At 28.2% G+C, this 18,442-nt stretch overlaps 1 protein-coding gene across 1 annotated transcript; it reads left to right on the forward strand.

Moving 5' to 3' along the window:
- Nucleotides 1–12,026: 12,026 nt before the first annotated feature.
- Nucleotides 12,027–14,145, forward strand: LOC113848134 (uncharacterized protein At2g39795, mitochondrial). Its single transcript, XM_027477524.1, has 3 exons — nt 12,027–12,409; nt 12,967–13,295; nt 13,624–14,145. Exons 1-3 carry the CDS (start codon nt 12,170–12,172, stop codon nt 13,781–13,783), a joined length of 729 nt encoding a protein of 242 aa, XP_027333325.1. The 5' UTR covers nt 12,027–12,169; the 3' UTR covers nt 13,784–14,145.
- Nucleotides 14,146–18,442: the final 4,297 nt, after the last annotated feature.

Below are 18,442 nucleotides of genomic sequence, written 5' to 3' on the forward strand. Positions count from 1 at the left end.
GTCAGCTACAATTTTTAAGGTGTTTTATTATTATTATTATTATTATTTAGTAATTTTTAAAAGATAATTATTCAAGTTTTATAAGAATAAGATTAACCAAATAATATATAGGTTGCATTATAAGCACCTAAATATATTTAATGTTGTAAATACCTCTCGTTGAATAAAAATGTTTTTATATAAACTCTTTATTTTTTAATTAATTAACACGGTTTAATTTGCTTGAGCATTTAAAATTTTTATTTTTTATTTTTTTAAATATTTAAATTTAATTTAAATTTTATATTATTTAAATTTAATATTATTATAAATTACATCAATCTTAAATTAAAATAAATTTTGAATTTATATTTTGATAATTGTATCTATATTGATGATGTGTCTTGTCTAAAAGAGTATTTCAAGATTTTTTTCTCACTTTAAAAATTTATATTTTCAATTTATTCTTATTGAATAAAATAAAAAATTATTATTAATTAAAATATTTATTATTCTTATATATATATATATATATATATATATATATATATAAAATTAAAACCTACTCGTATAATGTAAAAAAGAAAAAAGTTACTGGTGTATGCCGAAACGTGTCTATCGTGGTTTCATTAGAAAAATAAATAAATGTTTGCCTATTTTAAAAAATATATATATTTAATTTTAAAAGTAAGTCAACATAATAAAAAAAATTGTGATTAGAAAATCACATAAAATTGTAATATGATTTTATTTTGAGACAGAAATATGTAAAACCATTTAATTTTTAAAATTTTTATGTTATTTTCATGAATTTGAATTTAAAATTATAATATTAACTTACATTCATTCACACTGAAATATGGATAAGTCCAAATAGGATAAGCAGTATGGGCTCAAGGAATTTGGGATATGTCATTGACAAATTCAAGTAACTTTATATTTGTTTTCTTTTAACAATTCTTCATCAAATTTCTTAATATTTTAATTAAAAAATGTATTTTTAAGGCATAAATAATAAAATTGAAATTGTTCAAAAAATGTTTAACCCAGTTGCAAACAGTTCAATCTCATTATTATTGAGTGAAAGTTACTTAAACAATGATGCCTTATCTCTTCAAAATAAATAAAAAAAGCAATGATGCGTTATAATAGAGCTTTTTTCTTTTTCCTTTGGGTCCAATTATAATTGAGATTGGCACAAGGTAATTATTAAGTGCAGTCGATGTGGGGACTTTCTTAGCCCATAATCTCACCATCTATTATTTTTTCAAAGTTTCTGAAAATTTCGTACTAAAAAAGGGAGCTTTTATAAAAAAAATATAGAATTATTTCATCTTTGGGATTCCATAAGGTGAATTTGTCTTGGGTTATTTTTTTATTGCCCCCCTTCAAACATTCAGGTGATAAGTTTTTGGAACAAAAAACAATTATGGATAAAAATTATAGATTTTATTTAATTAGATAAAAGAAAATGTACCCAATACTCTTTTGTTACCTGTCATTATTGTAGAATTATAGTATCTTTTATTATTCTTTTACATTGATTTTCTTATTATAAGATATTGAAGGCATTGCATATTAAGCACCCTGTCACTCAGAGGGTCATGACTCATGAACAAAATTCGCACCCCACATTGCTTCTTTTAACTTTATTCATCTTTTGGTACCAATGGAATCGATGCTCACTCTCTCTCTTTGTTATTTCATTAAAGCAGTTAGATATTTTTCCTTTAGAGATAACTTTGGGTAAAGTTAGGATGATTCAAAAAAGATGCATTTTCAGAAAAAGAAAAAGGAAATATGATGGTTATTCTTTTTGATTAATTTTCATATACTTTGAGAGCAAAAAATTAGTATAGGTTTAATATTTTTTTAATGTTTGTTTAAAGATACATAACAAAAAAAATAATGAATAAAAATTTATTAAAAATATAATATTTAATGTTATTAATATACTAAATTATATATAAATTATGTATTAAAAAATTAGAAAATATGAAATTTATCTTATAACCACATAGATACTGATTAAGTGAGTTTGAACGAATTAGTGATTTTCAGTGAAAATATATGTTGGTATCATTTAGAAAAAAATAAAGAAAAATAACTTACTTTAGAGGTATTTATATACAAAGTTATAATTTAAAGAAAAAAAATAGAATACTTGAAGTTAAAAAGAATAAAATATAGACACAATAACCATAATATAACATTAACTTCAAGCACACATTCAAAGATTCATAAAATAATAAAGTTATAGTGAGAGTTTATGACTTTGGATTCTCTCCAAATGAGAGATGATATTTTGTATTGTTGAGATTTTGGATGGAGAGAAATTAAGGCCAGAGACAATCTAAACTTAGATTTATCTATATATGCATATGAGCATTCTATTAATTTAATGTATGCAAGTGTCCAATATTAATTCTACTCCATTAACAAAGAAGTAAAGAAAAACTTCATTTAATTAAACTCATAAATATTAACGAATACAAATATTTTTATCCATAATAGTTTTTACCTTTGAGTACTCATGTGCATAAATAATTTCATCAAGTCTAATTTTTAAGTTTATACGATTTATTAATCCTTATAACTACAAGTCTTCTATTTTGGTCCTTAGTATAATTTTTTTTAATATTTAAAATATTATTTCAAAAAATTGTTAATTTTAGCTTTTGCCATAAAAGTTATTCTTTTAAATAATGATGTAATTCATAATAAATTACACTATCATTATTACGTGGCATAAATTAATTGACTAAGATTACTAAGATTATCATCATTTTACTTTCCTTTCTTCTCTATATCATGTTCTCATCCTTTCTTCTCTTTTTAACTTAATCTTTCTTTCCTTCATCTATTTTTCTTCAAATTCTTTGACTACCTCAATAATGTCCTCCTCTTATGTCTTTGGCTCCAATATCACTAATGCACATTGCTTATTTTTGTTTATTATCTTCTTCTAATTAGCTACTAACCTATCAATTTACCAAATTTACATCAATAACCTCAATATCTAACATTATCTAATCCTTGTTCCTTCTTCCATTTTATTTGCACCATATGTTTAATTTTCGTAGATAAGAGACTCTATAACCTAATCCATAACTTGTGTGTTTCTCCTCAAGGAAATATCTCTTCTCTTTGGGACTTTAAATTTTGACTTAGATTGCTTAAGCTTCTTTGTAAGAGCTCATGTTGGAGCTGACATGTGCATTAGTAATTACAACAAAAGAGGGTTAGAAGAACTTGCTCAAAAGGATCTTGACACAATTTCACAGGATAATTCAAGTTAATTGGTTAATAATTCTTCATTAAAATCATAATTTTTTCTTAACCAAATTTTAAATTTATGATACATTCGTTAATATAGTTTCTTAAACCTTACTAAAAGTTGCATTCCATAGTGACACATTGTAATTACAGATGGTAAAGTGGGACAGCCCAATACATCTCAACTTGCTAAAAGCTCGTTAAGAAGCCGATTAACATAAATAATTCCGTTTTTGAAATTAGACTACAAATTATAATTCAACCTATTTAAAGATGGGTTAAAAAGATTCCAAAAATAAAAAGTACGAAGTGAATTGATAAGTTGACCCACCTAAAATCAATATAAATATTTAAAAAATTAATAAAAACTAATAAATGTTATTAAATAATATTTTAAATTATTTATTAATAATTAACTTAAAATAATTACATTTTAATTTTTTATTTTAAAAAATTCAATGGGTTGGTGGCCCTAAGTGAACATTGATCCCTATTTTGGTGGATTAAAGCAAGATAAATGTAAGCCAACAAGTGTGAAACCTTCAACTCATTCCATGAGTCCAAGTTTCCATGACCCCTCTCTTCTTGATATTAATGAATCCAATATATAAGGGATATTATTTATTATGCAATTATTCCTTCCAACAGATTAAGAATCTATCAAGAAAGCATGTGGGGGCTATACATTTGCTGAGTTATTGCTCAAAGATTTTGTGGGATTGGAATGAAAATTATGGCAGGATGTAATTTGTTGTGTTAACTTGTCAAATAGATTATATTTTTCCTTGTTTGGAAATTTGAGTATGTGATAGGGACAAACCACGAGAAGGAGGGCCACAGCAAGGATGCTAAGATGTAATCAATGTGTGCATAATTTTATAATTTATTAATATAATCTAGATTCGTATTCTTGAATAGTTTTTTCTCATAACAGTCGATTCATTTTTATTTATCACCTACTTTTTTAACACAGTGTTGAAATTCTCAAATTATATTTTTAACTTTTCTATAATAAACCTTTTAATCTTCGAATCTTATCTTTTCTTATTTTTCATTTTAACTTTTCATATTAAAATTTCTTTTTCATCCTAAATCACAATTACTTACACAGTTTATGCTCAAACTGAATTTTCTCTTTCTTAAAAAATTTGCTTTTTTCTCCCTAAACCCAAGCTATATCTGTGTTTTTACTTCTTTATTTGAATTAATTATGTGTATTTCTCTTATGTTTTCTTTTATTTATATCTTTAAAACTTTACCTAAATTAAAAAGAAGAAAAAGTTTTGCACTATCTTCAAATTTGGATAATGTGTAATTTAGTCTTTGATGTTTTAAAAGAATAATTTTGATCTTAAATAATAGTTTGAGATTAGTTATAAAAGGTTTTATATTGTACATTTGAAAAAGATTAACGATTAAAATATACCTTTTTAAATATTTAGAACTATATTGTACTTAAACTTTAATGTATAAGTTCATATATATATATATTTTAAAAAACCTATATAATCTACAAGATAATTACTAGTTATAATGTACGTCAAAAATTGTTTATTATTGACTCATTCCTTACATACTTTTATTTATGACCCTTAATTACCTGCTTTTTTAGATCTATCCATATATATAAAATATGGCATATTAAATAATGTAAATTTAATTTTATTTAATAAAGACATCATAACTTAATATCTCAACCGATGGATCATTTCAATAACATTGACAGGAATAGCTCGAAAACTTCAAATCAATTAGACAAATTTAGTACAAAATTTATCTTATACGTATTTCGTGTCAAATCCCTTAAAAATTTCCATCCATAAACATTAAGTTTCTAGTAGTGACACCTATTACATTATTGGACACGTATATTGATTCTACGTTTTGCATGGGGTTTGCTCCTTTTGTGTTTATCACAAGCAAACTCACATGGAGTGTCTATGATTCTACGAATATGTGATACATCCAGCGAAATATCCGTCACTCAACTACAAGTCTACAACCCTTTCAACTACGCTTAGGATAATGCATGAAATTCATTGATTAGCCTCTCTCTTTCTCTTACTATCGTTTTCGTGGTCAAATTTCATGTCAATTTGAAGAAGAAGAAAAAAAAAGTAATTCAATTTAAGTTTAGGGATTCTACATTTCACAAAATATAAAAATTTGGGAACGAATTTTTGTATTGATGATATTATTGTTGGACGGAAGCACAAATAATTTCACATATATATTTCATGTTGCTAATTGTCAAAATTGAAATCATAGACCTATTATTTGTTAAAAATAAATAGAATATATAATTGCTTCAAGACTTGTTATTCATCTAAAGAAATATTACTATTTTTAGTATCTAGTTAATGACACCATATTTGACATGAATGATCCTTGCTATTAGGTTTTTCAATCGTTTTGTGCTTTTTTCTTTCTTATTGCCTCAAAGGTTTAAGTTTTAAGATAGAATGTGTTGTACGAGTTTTCTTAACTTCTTACACAATATTATCTCTACCTAATAATTAAAAAAAAAAAAAATACCTGCTGATAGAATTTACTTTGTCACCGTTTGAATCTCAATTCGCATCACAAAATTTTTTATTATTATGATTTAAGAAAAATTAAACACAAATCTACGATTTTTCAAGTATTTAAAACATGATAGAATATACTTTAATATTCACCACTTAAATTGGGTATAACAACTCAAACAAGATCATCTTCTTTATCGTAAAATGAAAATCAAATTATACTATAGTTTAAAAGAATTATCAAATAACATATTATTAAATTTTTAATCTTTCAATAACATGTTAATTGAACAGCTTTAAATATTTTATGACATTCAATTCACACAAATTTATTTAAGTTTTTCACATTCAAATAAGATCCTTTTCAAATACGCTCTATGATATTTAAAATTTTTATTAACATAAATAACAATCGTAAAGTAAACCAATACTAACAATAACATTTATATTTGTTATAATTTTTCTCACAACATTGATAAGTTAAATTTTTTTAATTTATTAGAAGTTAAATAGCTATATAAATTAAATCAACAACATCAATTCAACTAGATAGTTATATAAACTTCCAAATTGTGATGTATGATTCTAATATACTTTAGTTTCCACCACTATAATTTATTACTAAATAAATGATAAATAAGAGCATTTATAAAAGTTCAAATTTATTTGACTGTAACAGTAACAATAATATAGTTATAATAAAAAAGTTAAGTTATAAATTTTGTTCTTATATATTTAGTTATGTTTACGATGAATTTTTTAGTAAATAAAAAAATTAAAAATAATTTTAAATTAAATTTTAGATCATCTTAACATGTTCTTTATAAATTAAATAATTACCTAAAACATGTTCTTTACAACATAAATGTCTAAGACATCTTCTTGTCATTATTATCATGTACTATTTACAATTTTTGCCACGTGCCTTCATCTATAACTACTTTTAACCAATCCTAATATATTGCCTTTTTGACACAAATCTTTCATCTTCCTTGAAACTTTTGTACTTAATTTTTCATTTAGAAGTAGCTTGATCTAAATTTGACCAAGTAGTTTTTGACCAATTCTTCACTAAGATTATCAAAAATAATATTTTTTGAAAGCATCTCGAAACATCCTTCTTTTGACTAATTTTTAATATTCTTGTACCTTACAATTTTATTTGCAAACTATTCATGAACTTGTCAAAATATCACTTTTTAACTAAACCAAATAATATTTCGTTGATCATAAGTTTCTTGTGAAAACTAATCAAAAATAAATTTATATTTTTTTACTTATTATTTATGCATGTCACGACTACTTTTTGCTACTGACATACGGACAAAATGAACACCTTTCTCACACCAATATAAAAATATAGTTTGTCTAATGAATAAGAGAGAGTTAACATGCATAATGTATTATTATATATAATACAGTTCTTATGACTTAAGAAGTCTCGATCATTAGGCACATTTATGTCGCCTTCTATATCACAATTGGAGGATTTCACTCTTCCACCTCGTAACTCCTAATAAACAATTATAATCACATCATGTTCATAACCAGAAGTAATCTTTTATCCCTGTATTGACAACACATTTCACATATACTCAAATCTTCATTTATAATTCAAACATCAAACTTGGTCATTTTATAAAATGAACTTAAATCATAAGGCACACTAAGAGACCAAAGTTCCAACTATTCATAAAAAATAGCAGTCATTGCCACAAATCATTGGTACTCACCTTTGAGACACTTATATTATCTCATCCACCATACACAAGAGAATCTCTAATTTAATTTAGTTTCAAGCATATATCCAAACCACACACACACACACACACACACATATATATACAGGTAATCAAACAAGACCAAACATTTTAAGCAAAAAGAGTAATCCACTAGCAAAAGTGCATAACCCCTATACATCGTCTATTAAATCCAAAACTAGACAAAGATCAATGCTAAGAGCAGTTCCAAATCCATGACACCAAATTAAATTACAAGATATTCTCTAATGAGATGGAATCCTTCCTAGGGTTAAATTCCATTTCATTGGATGATGACAACTTGTTCCAAAATTTGTATCGAGGTGAGGATCACAACATGTTATCATTGTTCCTCCAACCAATGAAAGGCAGTGGTGAGCGAGAGAGGCTAAGGCGGCGGTGATGATGGACGTCATACAGAAGGTTTCGCTTCGTCATAGGGTGGAGGAGGCACACGTGTAAAGGTATGGGCAACTGGTCGAATGGAGGACTCTATGACTCTATGTCCTTCCATTCAAGCTCAGAAGTAGGGTTTGGGTCAGTCTCAATAGGGGCTTTAGCTGGGTTACCTGTGGATTAAAGGAAGGTTTATAGTATGAAGGCAATAAAGAAAAACCAGGTGAAGAAAAGGGGATGTGTCACTCCGCCTTCAACAGGGAAATGAAGATCTCAATCAAAGTACTGTCATTCTAAAAAAGGCTTCCAGCCCTCTTCAATCACCGGCCCCACGCCCATGGTGATCATTCTCTTGTAAATGCGTTGATGTGTCTCTAGTTCATAAATCTATATGTTCTCCTCACTGGGTAGGACCCATATCCCCGCTTGATCGGTACACATTTGAAATATGCATCTAAAGTACAAAGGCAAGAAAGGATTCTAGAAAATAAAGTAAAGGGTGTCGTAACTGTGTGATCGCAACGTCACAGCGAAAACATTTTTAAAAAATATTTTTTAAAAAATCAAAAAATTAGAAGAATTGCCACCAAAGTTTATTTAAAAAAAAATTGAAAAAATTTTTAAAATAATATAATCTTTGAAACCAAAAATAAGTTCGAAAGTCGTTTACGTGCAGGAAAGATATTAACATCCTATAACTTTTGTTTAAATAATGGTTACCTTTAATTAATTGTGTAAATTTAGTTTAATTTTGAAAAATATTTATTTAACCCCTAAACAATAATTATTGCTATTTTATTTTTAAAGAAAGAATATTTATTTATTGAAATATTAATTTATATATTAGGAATGAAGAAAATTATTTTTGAAAATTATTTTGACTTGACGAGTTTAGTTTTCACTCATACGTATCCCTAAATGTAATGGAGAACTCAAAGTCACATAGTTCTATCGTAAAAATTCTGAAATTATTTTATTAATCTAAAATTTATAAGATTTTAAAAGAAATATTTTAAAAGAAATTGTTTCAAGATTAATTATACTTCTTTTTTTTTAAAAATAATTTATATCTTTTAGGATACAAGACAGCGCAGCTATATATGTTATCTCACGATAAACGATATGAAAGGCAAAGAAAAATCACATATCTGAATTGTAAGTCATTGCAAAAGAGTGTGGTAATTAAAACAAAATATTTTAATTTATATGAAAATAGTATTTTTAGTGTATATATATATATTTTTTTAATTTCAAATTTGATATGGAAAAATTTAAGATAGCATAAACTATGTATAAATCTCTCATGACTTATTCATCAACCAAAAGCAACTTAAATCACACACTTGTATTCTAAAATATTATATGATAAGATGGAGAAATAAATTTAATTTATTAAAGTTAGAAACATAATTTATTATTATTATCATTTTAAACATAAAACTAATTTTTATTTAATAAAGGGATAAATATTTAGAGAAGAGAATAAATTTATATTACTTAGTAAAGATAATTGTTTAACAAAAATGAGTTATAAATATATATAATTTTAATAATAACTTTATTGTATGAAACTTAAATATTCTTATTATTGTTGTCATTATATTTTTTTTAACAACAAAAAATGAATAAATAAATAAATTTAAAGATATGAATAAAACAAGTAAGATATTTTTAATATATATGTATTTTAAATAAACTAGAAATAAAAAGAAAATAAAAGACAAATTGAAAAAAAAAAAACACTCCCTTTTTTATTATTATTGGACTAGGATAATATTAGCTCATAAACTAAACTCTTTTTTTTCTTATTTGTGTGTATTTGGAGATATAGCTTCAGATTATGTTTTGAGGAAACCTAACCTAAACTCTCCAAAAAAAGAAGCAATAAATAGATACATTAAGGGATGAGCAACCCTAGTAGTCTGAACTGTTAAAACACATTAGAAGTTTTTTTTTTTTCTAAAAATTAAGGTTTCTTAAACAGCAAAGGGAAGAGAGAGGGCGACGTTAGTTTAGGAGCAATGGCTGGCGGCTTGCAACAACTGCAGTGCAGTGATGACAACTTATGATGGTTAAAGCGTGGTGGTTGCAGCAATGGTTTGAGGTCGCGAAAAGAGAAAAGAGAGAGAAGAAGAGAGAAAGAGAGGTGAGATGTGAGAAAGAGTGAGGGAAGGGAGATGATTGAGATAGAGAATGAGAAGAGATACATGTGATAATAGCAAAGACAATAAAGAGCGTAGAGAGATTCACAGCTAAGAACCTTAATTTTTTGTATTCAAACCTTGTTTTGTTTAAATGTTTGGTTTCTTTCTCTTGTTCATCTCTCAATCTTTTGTTTCATTTGCTTCTTTATTTCTCTTGTTGTTTTGTTCTCTTAGTTTTTGTTTTTCTCGTTTCTTCATATTTTTTTCTCTTCTTTCTTCATTTTTACTGTTCTCTCTATATATAGGACTTAGGATTGCTAGATCTTAAGAATGACACTGCAGTGAAGTCAACTTCTGCAATTTCAGCCTTGGGTAAAGGTTTGTAGGCGATGAAAATCGCCAATAACAAGACACTATCTTGTCATCATCTTCTTTTTTTTGAAAAATTATTTATTTTGATTTATTTTATATTTCTTTTTTTTTAATTTTTAATTAAATCTTGATGAGGATAAATCTCATATGAAATTAGGTGTTCATAAAGAGTGAGTCCAAAAATACAAGGAATAATCTACATTGTAATCACTATAAATATACCACAAAATAGAAGTTAGTAAAGCCTTCTGATTTTAACAAGCAAGGCAATCCCACTCAGAATTCACACAACACCACATATATACATGTAAACTTTTAAACGGATGCATGAATGTAATGCATGTCATTCGCATTTTTGTACTTTCTAATTTTATCATCTTTTCAATTAAGGTGGATGGAGATCTTATTCCCTGCTACAATAAGTACAAAGTTGTCATTAGTCTATTCTTTAATCCACGTCATCCTTCAAGAATGGGCCTGCCACGATCTTTGTAATAAATGCCCACGACAAGATTAGTGAGGACTTGCCGGAGACATGACCTAAGTGAACTACTTCACGCTATTGGATCATTTTCCTCACTACCTCCAAGATTATTCCATGAACTCGATAAAACACATTTAGCATATACTAAAATACTGACCCATTAACATGTAGCAAAATATAGAACAAGTAAGTCACAAAAAAAAATTATCAAATTAAGTGAAAAAAGCAAAAAGATTAAGAAAAGATCAAGAAAATATAAAAAATTCCCCCCCCCCTCCCCAATTATTTCTTGTAAGCAATTTTTTTTTTGCAAAATTGAAACCTTACGAGCCTTTAAATTTATTGAAGTCAAATCTTATATTTACTTTTTCACATAAATCCTAATTTTAGTTTTAATCTTGTATTAGCTCTTTCACTTAAATTCTAGTCTTAGTTACAGTGGCATGAGTTTATTCTCAAATCATATATCTATAATTAATTTTTGCTTCAAAGAAAAAAAAAAGCACATTATTCATCAACATTGTAATAAATTCCCCCCCCCCCCCCACAATTATATGTAGTAATAAAATTCATTATTACTATATAACTATATATAAAGTTTGATCTGTCCTGTTTGGACTCAACTTAGATAAAATCATTAAGCGTGATAAAACTTTTAATCAAATATCAATATAGTTACATTTTCAAATTTTGGAAAATTACTTTGTGTACCATTCCATTTTGTTAGTTGCATCATTTTTTTTTTACATATTTTTAGAATTACAATTTGAAAAATGATTTACACATTATCATCTAAAATTAAATTTTTGAAAATAATAAATAAGAATAATGGAATTAAAAATTTTATTTTTTATTCACAACTTGAAGTAAAGATTTGATAGTATAAAAGTAAATCAGAATAATAATAGTAAAAATGAATAACTAGAAAACTACTTGAGCCCAGCCCAACCGTTCTTCATATGCTTGTTTCTTGAGCCCTATTAAATGTTGACCAAACACAAAATAGCCTTATTAAATGTGGAGGCCCAAAGGTTAAAGTCGGAAATGCCTGTCGACAAAATAAAAATAAAGAACCAAAGTGAGATGTCGTATTCCAATGTACAGATTCTACACATTTTAGTTGATGTCGTTTATTTCAGCAAAGGAGTTGAAGGCAAAGCTTAAACCCTTAACGCAATTGTCATCTTGAGGTGCAAGATTCATCATCAGTGCCTGATTCCGAAATCCGAATCAATGGCTGGCCTTATTCGAACGGTTCAAAGAGCTCATAGATGGAAACGAAACTGTTCTTCATCTTGTTCGCTTGTTAAACCCCTAAGAGTGAGAAACGCATTTTCTCATACCTCTGGTTTTGGAACCACAACTTACGCAGAAGAACCTCAAACTGTGACCAAATCGCCTTTTGATTCAAACATCCTACGAATACTGGGAAACGAAATCGAGTACCAATCCGAATACGCTCCTCCATACCAGGTTCCTGACTCTGCTGTAATAAAACTTTTTCACGGATTGTGTAAATTCTTATATTAGTTTATGGTATTGTATTCTAGCATTGTTAGTCTGCGATTTTAAAGATATTCAATAATTTCTAACTTTAATTTTTGTAATTTTTTAAAATATTTTTAAAAAAAAATAATTTTAGTGATGACAATAAAAAGCTTGAAAAAAAAGGATGAACTACTTGTTTGAGAAAGTTATTATAAGAAAAAATAATTGTTTTTCTTTTAAACTCTTTTAAGAAACTTCAAAAGATAAGCAATTTTTTTTAAGAGAAATTAAACTAAATACGCATCAAAACAAATAATTTTGTACAAAATTAGAGACTAACAAAATATTTTTTAAAATTTCAGGAATTAGAGCGCAGGATTCTATCAAGTACTATTTTGAAGATATATTCTTACATAATTATATAATAATTTGATTTTATTCCATTTTACTTATCATTATATCTGAACATTCTACATGGTAACATTGAATTATTAGTCCATGTTTTCCTTAGAATTGATGTGTTATTTTTTTATTTTATGCAGCCTGTGACCGAATTCAATTCGTTTAAGGTTGAAGAGCGACGTGGTGAGCAAGTGGTTATAATTAAGGGGAAGTATGGGGAATGTGAAGATATTAAAATTGAGGCTACTATGTTTGATGGATATGAACATGTTCCTGCGCCTGGTGATGACAGTTCTGGGGTAAATGTGCGTCTTCACCTGAGTTTACTGGTGGATATATCAAAAGGGGAAGGTGGCAGTGACTTAGAATTTGTGTGCTCGGCGTGGCCGGAGTGTTTAGATGTTGTGAAAGTTTACATGTTGAGACGCGGTCAAATGCCGGCTAGGCCTTACCTTGGACCTGATTTCAGGTGTGAATGATGGCCTTGACCATTTCAATTTTGTTCATTGGTTCACTGGCCAAAGCTTTCGTGCTTACCGAATCAGTTACGCTGGTCTGAATTTCATGATAAGAGCTTGTGTGAAAGCCTTATAGCATGTTTAGATTTGTGTTTAAATGTCAATGGATTCATGTTTACTTTAACTTAATTAGTTGGAGCTTCTGCGAATCTGTGTTGAATCTATTTTGACAGGTTTTTTAATTTGTTTCCAAACACACACTTAGCTGTTTTGAAGCTATTTGGTTTCTTGAAGTAGGTTTGCTAATGGTTTTTATGTGTTTTGACTTTTTTATTTCAGGGACTTGAATGCTAAAGTTCAGGAAAAGTTTTATGAATACTTGGATGAGAGGGGAGTAAATAATGAGCTTGCTATTTTCTTACATGAATATATGATGAACAAGGATAGAATTGAACTTCTGCGGTGGATGGATAATCTCAAGTCTTTTGTGGAAAGATAGACTGGTAAGCTAGACATTTGGCAACTAAGAATAGATGTTGACAATAAGTTTTGACATTCTACGGATTAGTTTTTCCAGCAAAAGCTCATTTGATTTGTAGTATTTGGTATTTATTTATTCTTTTGATTGGAAAGCACCTTAAGAATGTTGAGCATTAGGCAGTAAACAATGAGCCCTCTGTTTCTTCTCATGGTTAGATTATATGATGATTGACTGATGAAAAGGATAGAGTAGAACTTCTGAGGTGGATGGATAGAATTTGAAACATGGACAGGTGATCTTGGACTGAGAATTGGTGTGAACACTTCCAAGTTTTGCCATCTTTGGAATTTATTTTTCCTGTAAAAATTCTCTTAATTTGTTGTATTTGCATCGTTTATTTTTTTGTTACAATCATACTTATACTGAAGAATGTTGAGCAATAGGAGTCCTATATGTGCCTTGTGGTTTTGTACACATTTTGTCTTGGAGCCTAAAGTGGAAGAAATTTTGAAAATTATCTGAAAAGTTAGTTACAGCTAACAGCTTAAAAGCGTGAATTTGTAGAACTGATGCCACACCTGTAGAACCGTCATTCAACATGATATTATGAGTAAGGTAAGACCTAAGTTAGCTCCATAACTCCTATCCTTGTGAGTTGTTTGTCTATTTTCCGATTCCCTTGCATTTATGTTGTGTCCACAAACTTTTTTTCATTCTTCGTGGTTTATTTGGTGATATACGGGCATAGTATGTTGTTATTGATCACAAGATGATATATCTTTTAGGTTTTGCTTCATATTTGTGTGCACATGGGGCCTAAAATAAACTATACTTCTACAAAGGTTCCTAATTTGTCTGGATGAATGGTAATTTTTTTTAGACGTAGTTGCTGACTTGAGATTGGGCCGGGTCCACCTTGATATTATTTGTATTTGCTATATGTCTTAGATTGTTATTTTTGTAAGTAAAACGGTATAAGAAAATTTATTGTTAGGTGTTAAATTATAGTCTGAAGCTGAATCCTGCGATAAGTTGGGGTATGGTTTAACGTGAGTTTTCACGAAATGGGTCTAGAGTAACTACGTATCAGCTGAACATTTCTTGGTACACATCTTTCGCCATATTAGACTGACCTATTCTAAGCATTATAGACAAACTATGTTGAATGTAACGTATGGTTTAGTCGATTATTGTCTCCACCGGTGAAGTCTCAAATCTATTTTGCTCTTCTAAAGCGAATAGATATATAAAGTGAGAAAGGGAACGTATATCCACCATTGATTTGAATTTAAGTATTTATAACATATAATTAACTTTTAATTCAAGGTAAATAAATGTTTACTTTTTCACTTTACACGACTCTTCACTTAATAGGAGGCCAATTCTAAATAAAGTAAAATTGATTTTAAGAAGTATTTATCAATCCAGAAAATAAAATGTAGAAAGTTTTTTTTCTTTTGGTTTTGGACAAGTAAATGTTATGATTGATTGCTCGTATTTTACTACACACCAAGATCCATAACTTCGTAATTTTTCATTATTTTAATTAACTTTAGTTATGAAACTATGCCACAACCACCATAACTTTTGTGGTCAAATCGGTTGAATCATCCAATCTATTCTTTTATGACCTGAACCATTGCTTCTACTGGTGCAAATGGTTGTCCATTATCTCTTCTATCAATGAGGCGATGTTTTGAAGATTTAGGCCTTGATGGTTATGCCTCAGCATAGTCAAATGGCTTAGTACACACTGAACTGACTGTACAATATTCTATGATACAATTAGAACCAGCAGGAGTAATGATAAGTACCAACACATGGTATATGATCCTAACGATAGAGCTGCTACGTTCAGTCACAGCTTTTTATAAATAGAACATGCTGTATGAGATTGACCAGGAATCTGTCAAGTTTAATTTCATTTTATGTTCAGTCAGGTTTAGTTTGTAAAAAGCAATATCTTTTTAATATTCAACGGTCTAAAATTTGTAACAATTTGCAAAATATTGTACACGTTTCAATCGTCTTAATTGCTATTAGATATATATTTTCATGTATGCATACTGAACCCTGAATTAGAAGAACACGTTTAATACTCCTTTCAGTCTTATTTGTAAGAAATAATTATTAATATTATTTTAGTCCAAATTATAAGAAACAACTATTTTTAGATGTATTAATTACTAAATTCTTTCTATATCCTTGTTTATTGCAAGAATAGTGTTAACAAGTTATATACTCATTACCTATATATTCGTTTAATGTATAAGTTATCAATTTAACCATTTATTATTATAAATATTTTTAAAATATACTATTTTTTTAATTAATGTTGATAAATATTTATTTGTTTCTTATAAAAAAAAGGTTGGAAAAGAGTATAAACAATGTATGATGATGTAGCCCAAATGAGTATCTGTTCGCAGATCTGACTAAGATGCGTGAATATGGATTGAGAGATACAGAGTTACATATACTAAAGTCATAAATGGAAACGTGTTTTCTGATTTTCTCAAAAGCCGGTATATGGTGTACCCCCTCAACTATCAGAGCCATCTTGCTAACCAATTCATGGCATTGTGGATTGATGCTTCGCTTCGCAGAGGGATCAAAGTTATTTTGTATCAATAAGTTTCAACTGTTAATTCGTTATAATATCCATATACAGATTCAATTTTGAACTAGTTATAGACAAGAAATTATAGCTGAATGCCTCATCCATTACGTCATCACGATATTAGCCTCTGTCTAATGTATTAATAGTATGAAATATTTTCTATGCTTTTCAAGAAAATGGTCTTTCAATCCATTAAGTAAAAAGGGGTAGGTAAAATGTACAAAGACAATCCATTATAATATTTTCATGCATGGACACACACTCAACTGAAAAAAAAAATGTAACCCTTAGCAAATGGGTTTTAAATTTTTAATGAGAAATATGAAGATTACCTTTCAATAATGTGATTATTCTACGTTGGTGCATTTTCATACTTCTGTTCCAATACTGTCCTTTCTAGCTTTTCTTCATCCTGTGCTTGCATGATTGATATATTACACATTGTAATGTAAAATCAAGGAGCTGAAGTGACAGATCAATTCAGCATTTATATGCATTTGATATGTCAATTTTCTCTTGGACCATTATGCTTTGATTAAGCCTATAATGCCATAAATGGTCACGCATACACGTGTCCACAAGTTACAACAACGCATGTGAGCAACAAGCAAAGGAAACAAAATAAATGAGGACGCAAATTACCGGAATTTAACTGTGGTAGCTAAAAGTGAGATTTCATAGTGGTAGACTTTGTGCCTTAGATCATAAAATTGAACTACAACACAAGCAACCACTTTGGGAGCATTTCCACCCATATTCTATTCATGACAGTCATCTACAACTTGCAAGGCAACCTTACACAGATATTCATTCTTCGGTTGTCAAAGATTAAACAAACTACATGGTGTGTATTCGAAAATACATTAAAAATTACTGTAAACGTGGATCTACAGGCTTCTCAAGATGAAACCAAACATGCTATTTGAGTGCTTGTATGCATGCATGAAAAGAATTACTTAAATTTTTTATCATAAGCTGTTTTGTGATATTTCATAATAAGCTAATCCATGGTCGGCAATGTGGTTATAAATGGCATTGATAGACTAATAATTAAGATTGCCTGCTTGAAAGTCAGGGAAATATTTCCATATAGACTTGTATTATTCGTATATACACATTTTATAGCGTTATTTTACAATTCATTTTTTCCTCTATACTGTATTCTATCATATCACCAATTTTATCTTATTACTCTCTCCTGTCTCTCTCTCTCTCTCTCACAACTATAAAAAAAAATGTTGCACAAAGTGTTGTATAATATAATTATCATTCACGCATTCATTGCATGAAGCATTTTGCAAATATACAATCCTGCTTCTACACAGTCCTAATAAATTCGTTTGTGTCAATGCTGGGTCACCATCAAGCCTTATAAGATGGAGATACCAAGATGCAGGTCACCATGTTAAGAACCCTATTCATAGCATCACCAATGCTCGTATAAGTTTGGTCAGTGCATATCAAATATTTTAATGAATGGCTTCTACAATATGGAGCAGTTTCTGAATCGTAGTCTTGATGTTGACTCCTCAACAAGGCAGTCGCCAATAATAAGAGTGTGATAAAATAGATCGAGGTCAAAATTATATGCTAGAAAGTTCATTAAATGGAAACCACTTTGAAATGAAATATGAGCTCAACGCAAACAATTATCGAATTTGAGTCACCAATTTAATTAGACATCGAGCTTGTTTATTCATGAACAAGAGCTTCCCCAACATACATTCAATCATTACCTAAATTTTGTAGATAATGGATCCACGTCCTCTCTTGTGCCACTCTAGCTTCCTAATCTGCTGAATGTAACCAATCGCTTTATTTTACATATCAAACTAAAATATTTTACTCAATGAAAAAAAAAGGTCTTACTATCTGGTACTCTAAAAATATTGATTAAGAATTTAAAAACAATTTTTTTTATGAAAAATCATGTTAGGAAATACATTGAAAAAAAAAGAAAAATACATTAATAATATTTTTTAAGCTTAATTGTACTTGCAAGTCCTTTTTTAATCTCTTTAGTTTTAATTGTTCATATTTAATACGTCTAATTTTTC

Source organism: Abrus precatorius, unplaced genomic scaffold, assembly GCF_003935025.1.
Source record: "Abrus precatorius isolate BTA unplaced genomic scaffold, Abrus_2018 Scaffold8, whole genome shotgun sequence".
NCBI lineage: Eukaryota > Viridiplantae > Streptophyta > Magnoliopsida > Fabales > Fabaceae > Abrus > Abrus precatorius.

Excerpts from the sequence above, each read along its gene's own strand:
- LOC113848134 (XM_027477524.1), top strand. The coding sequence starts at position 12,170 with ATGGCTGGCCTTATTCGAACGGTTCAAAGAGCTCATAGATGGAAACGA. Across the intron at positions 12,410-12,966 it reads AATACGCTCCTCCATACCAG|CCTGTGACCGAATTCAATTC; the intron begins GTTCCTGACTCT and ends TATTTTATGCAG. Across the intron at positions 13,296-13,623 it reads TACCTTGGACCTGATTTCAG|GGACTTGAATGCTAAAGTTC; the intron begins GTGTGAATGATG and ends TTTTTATTTCAG.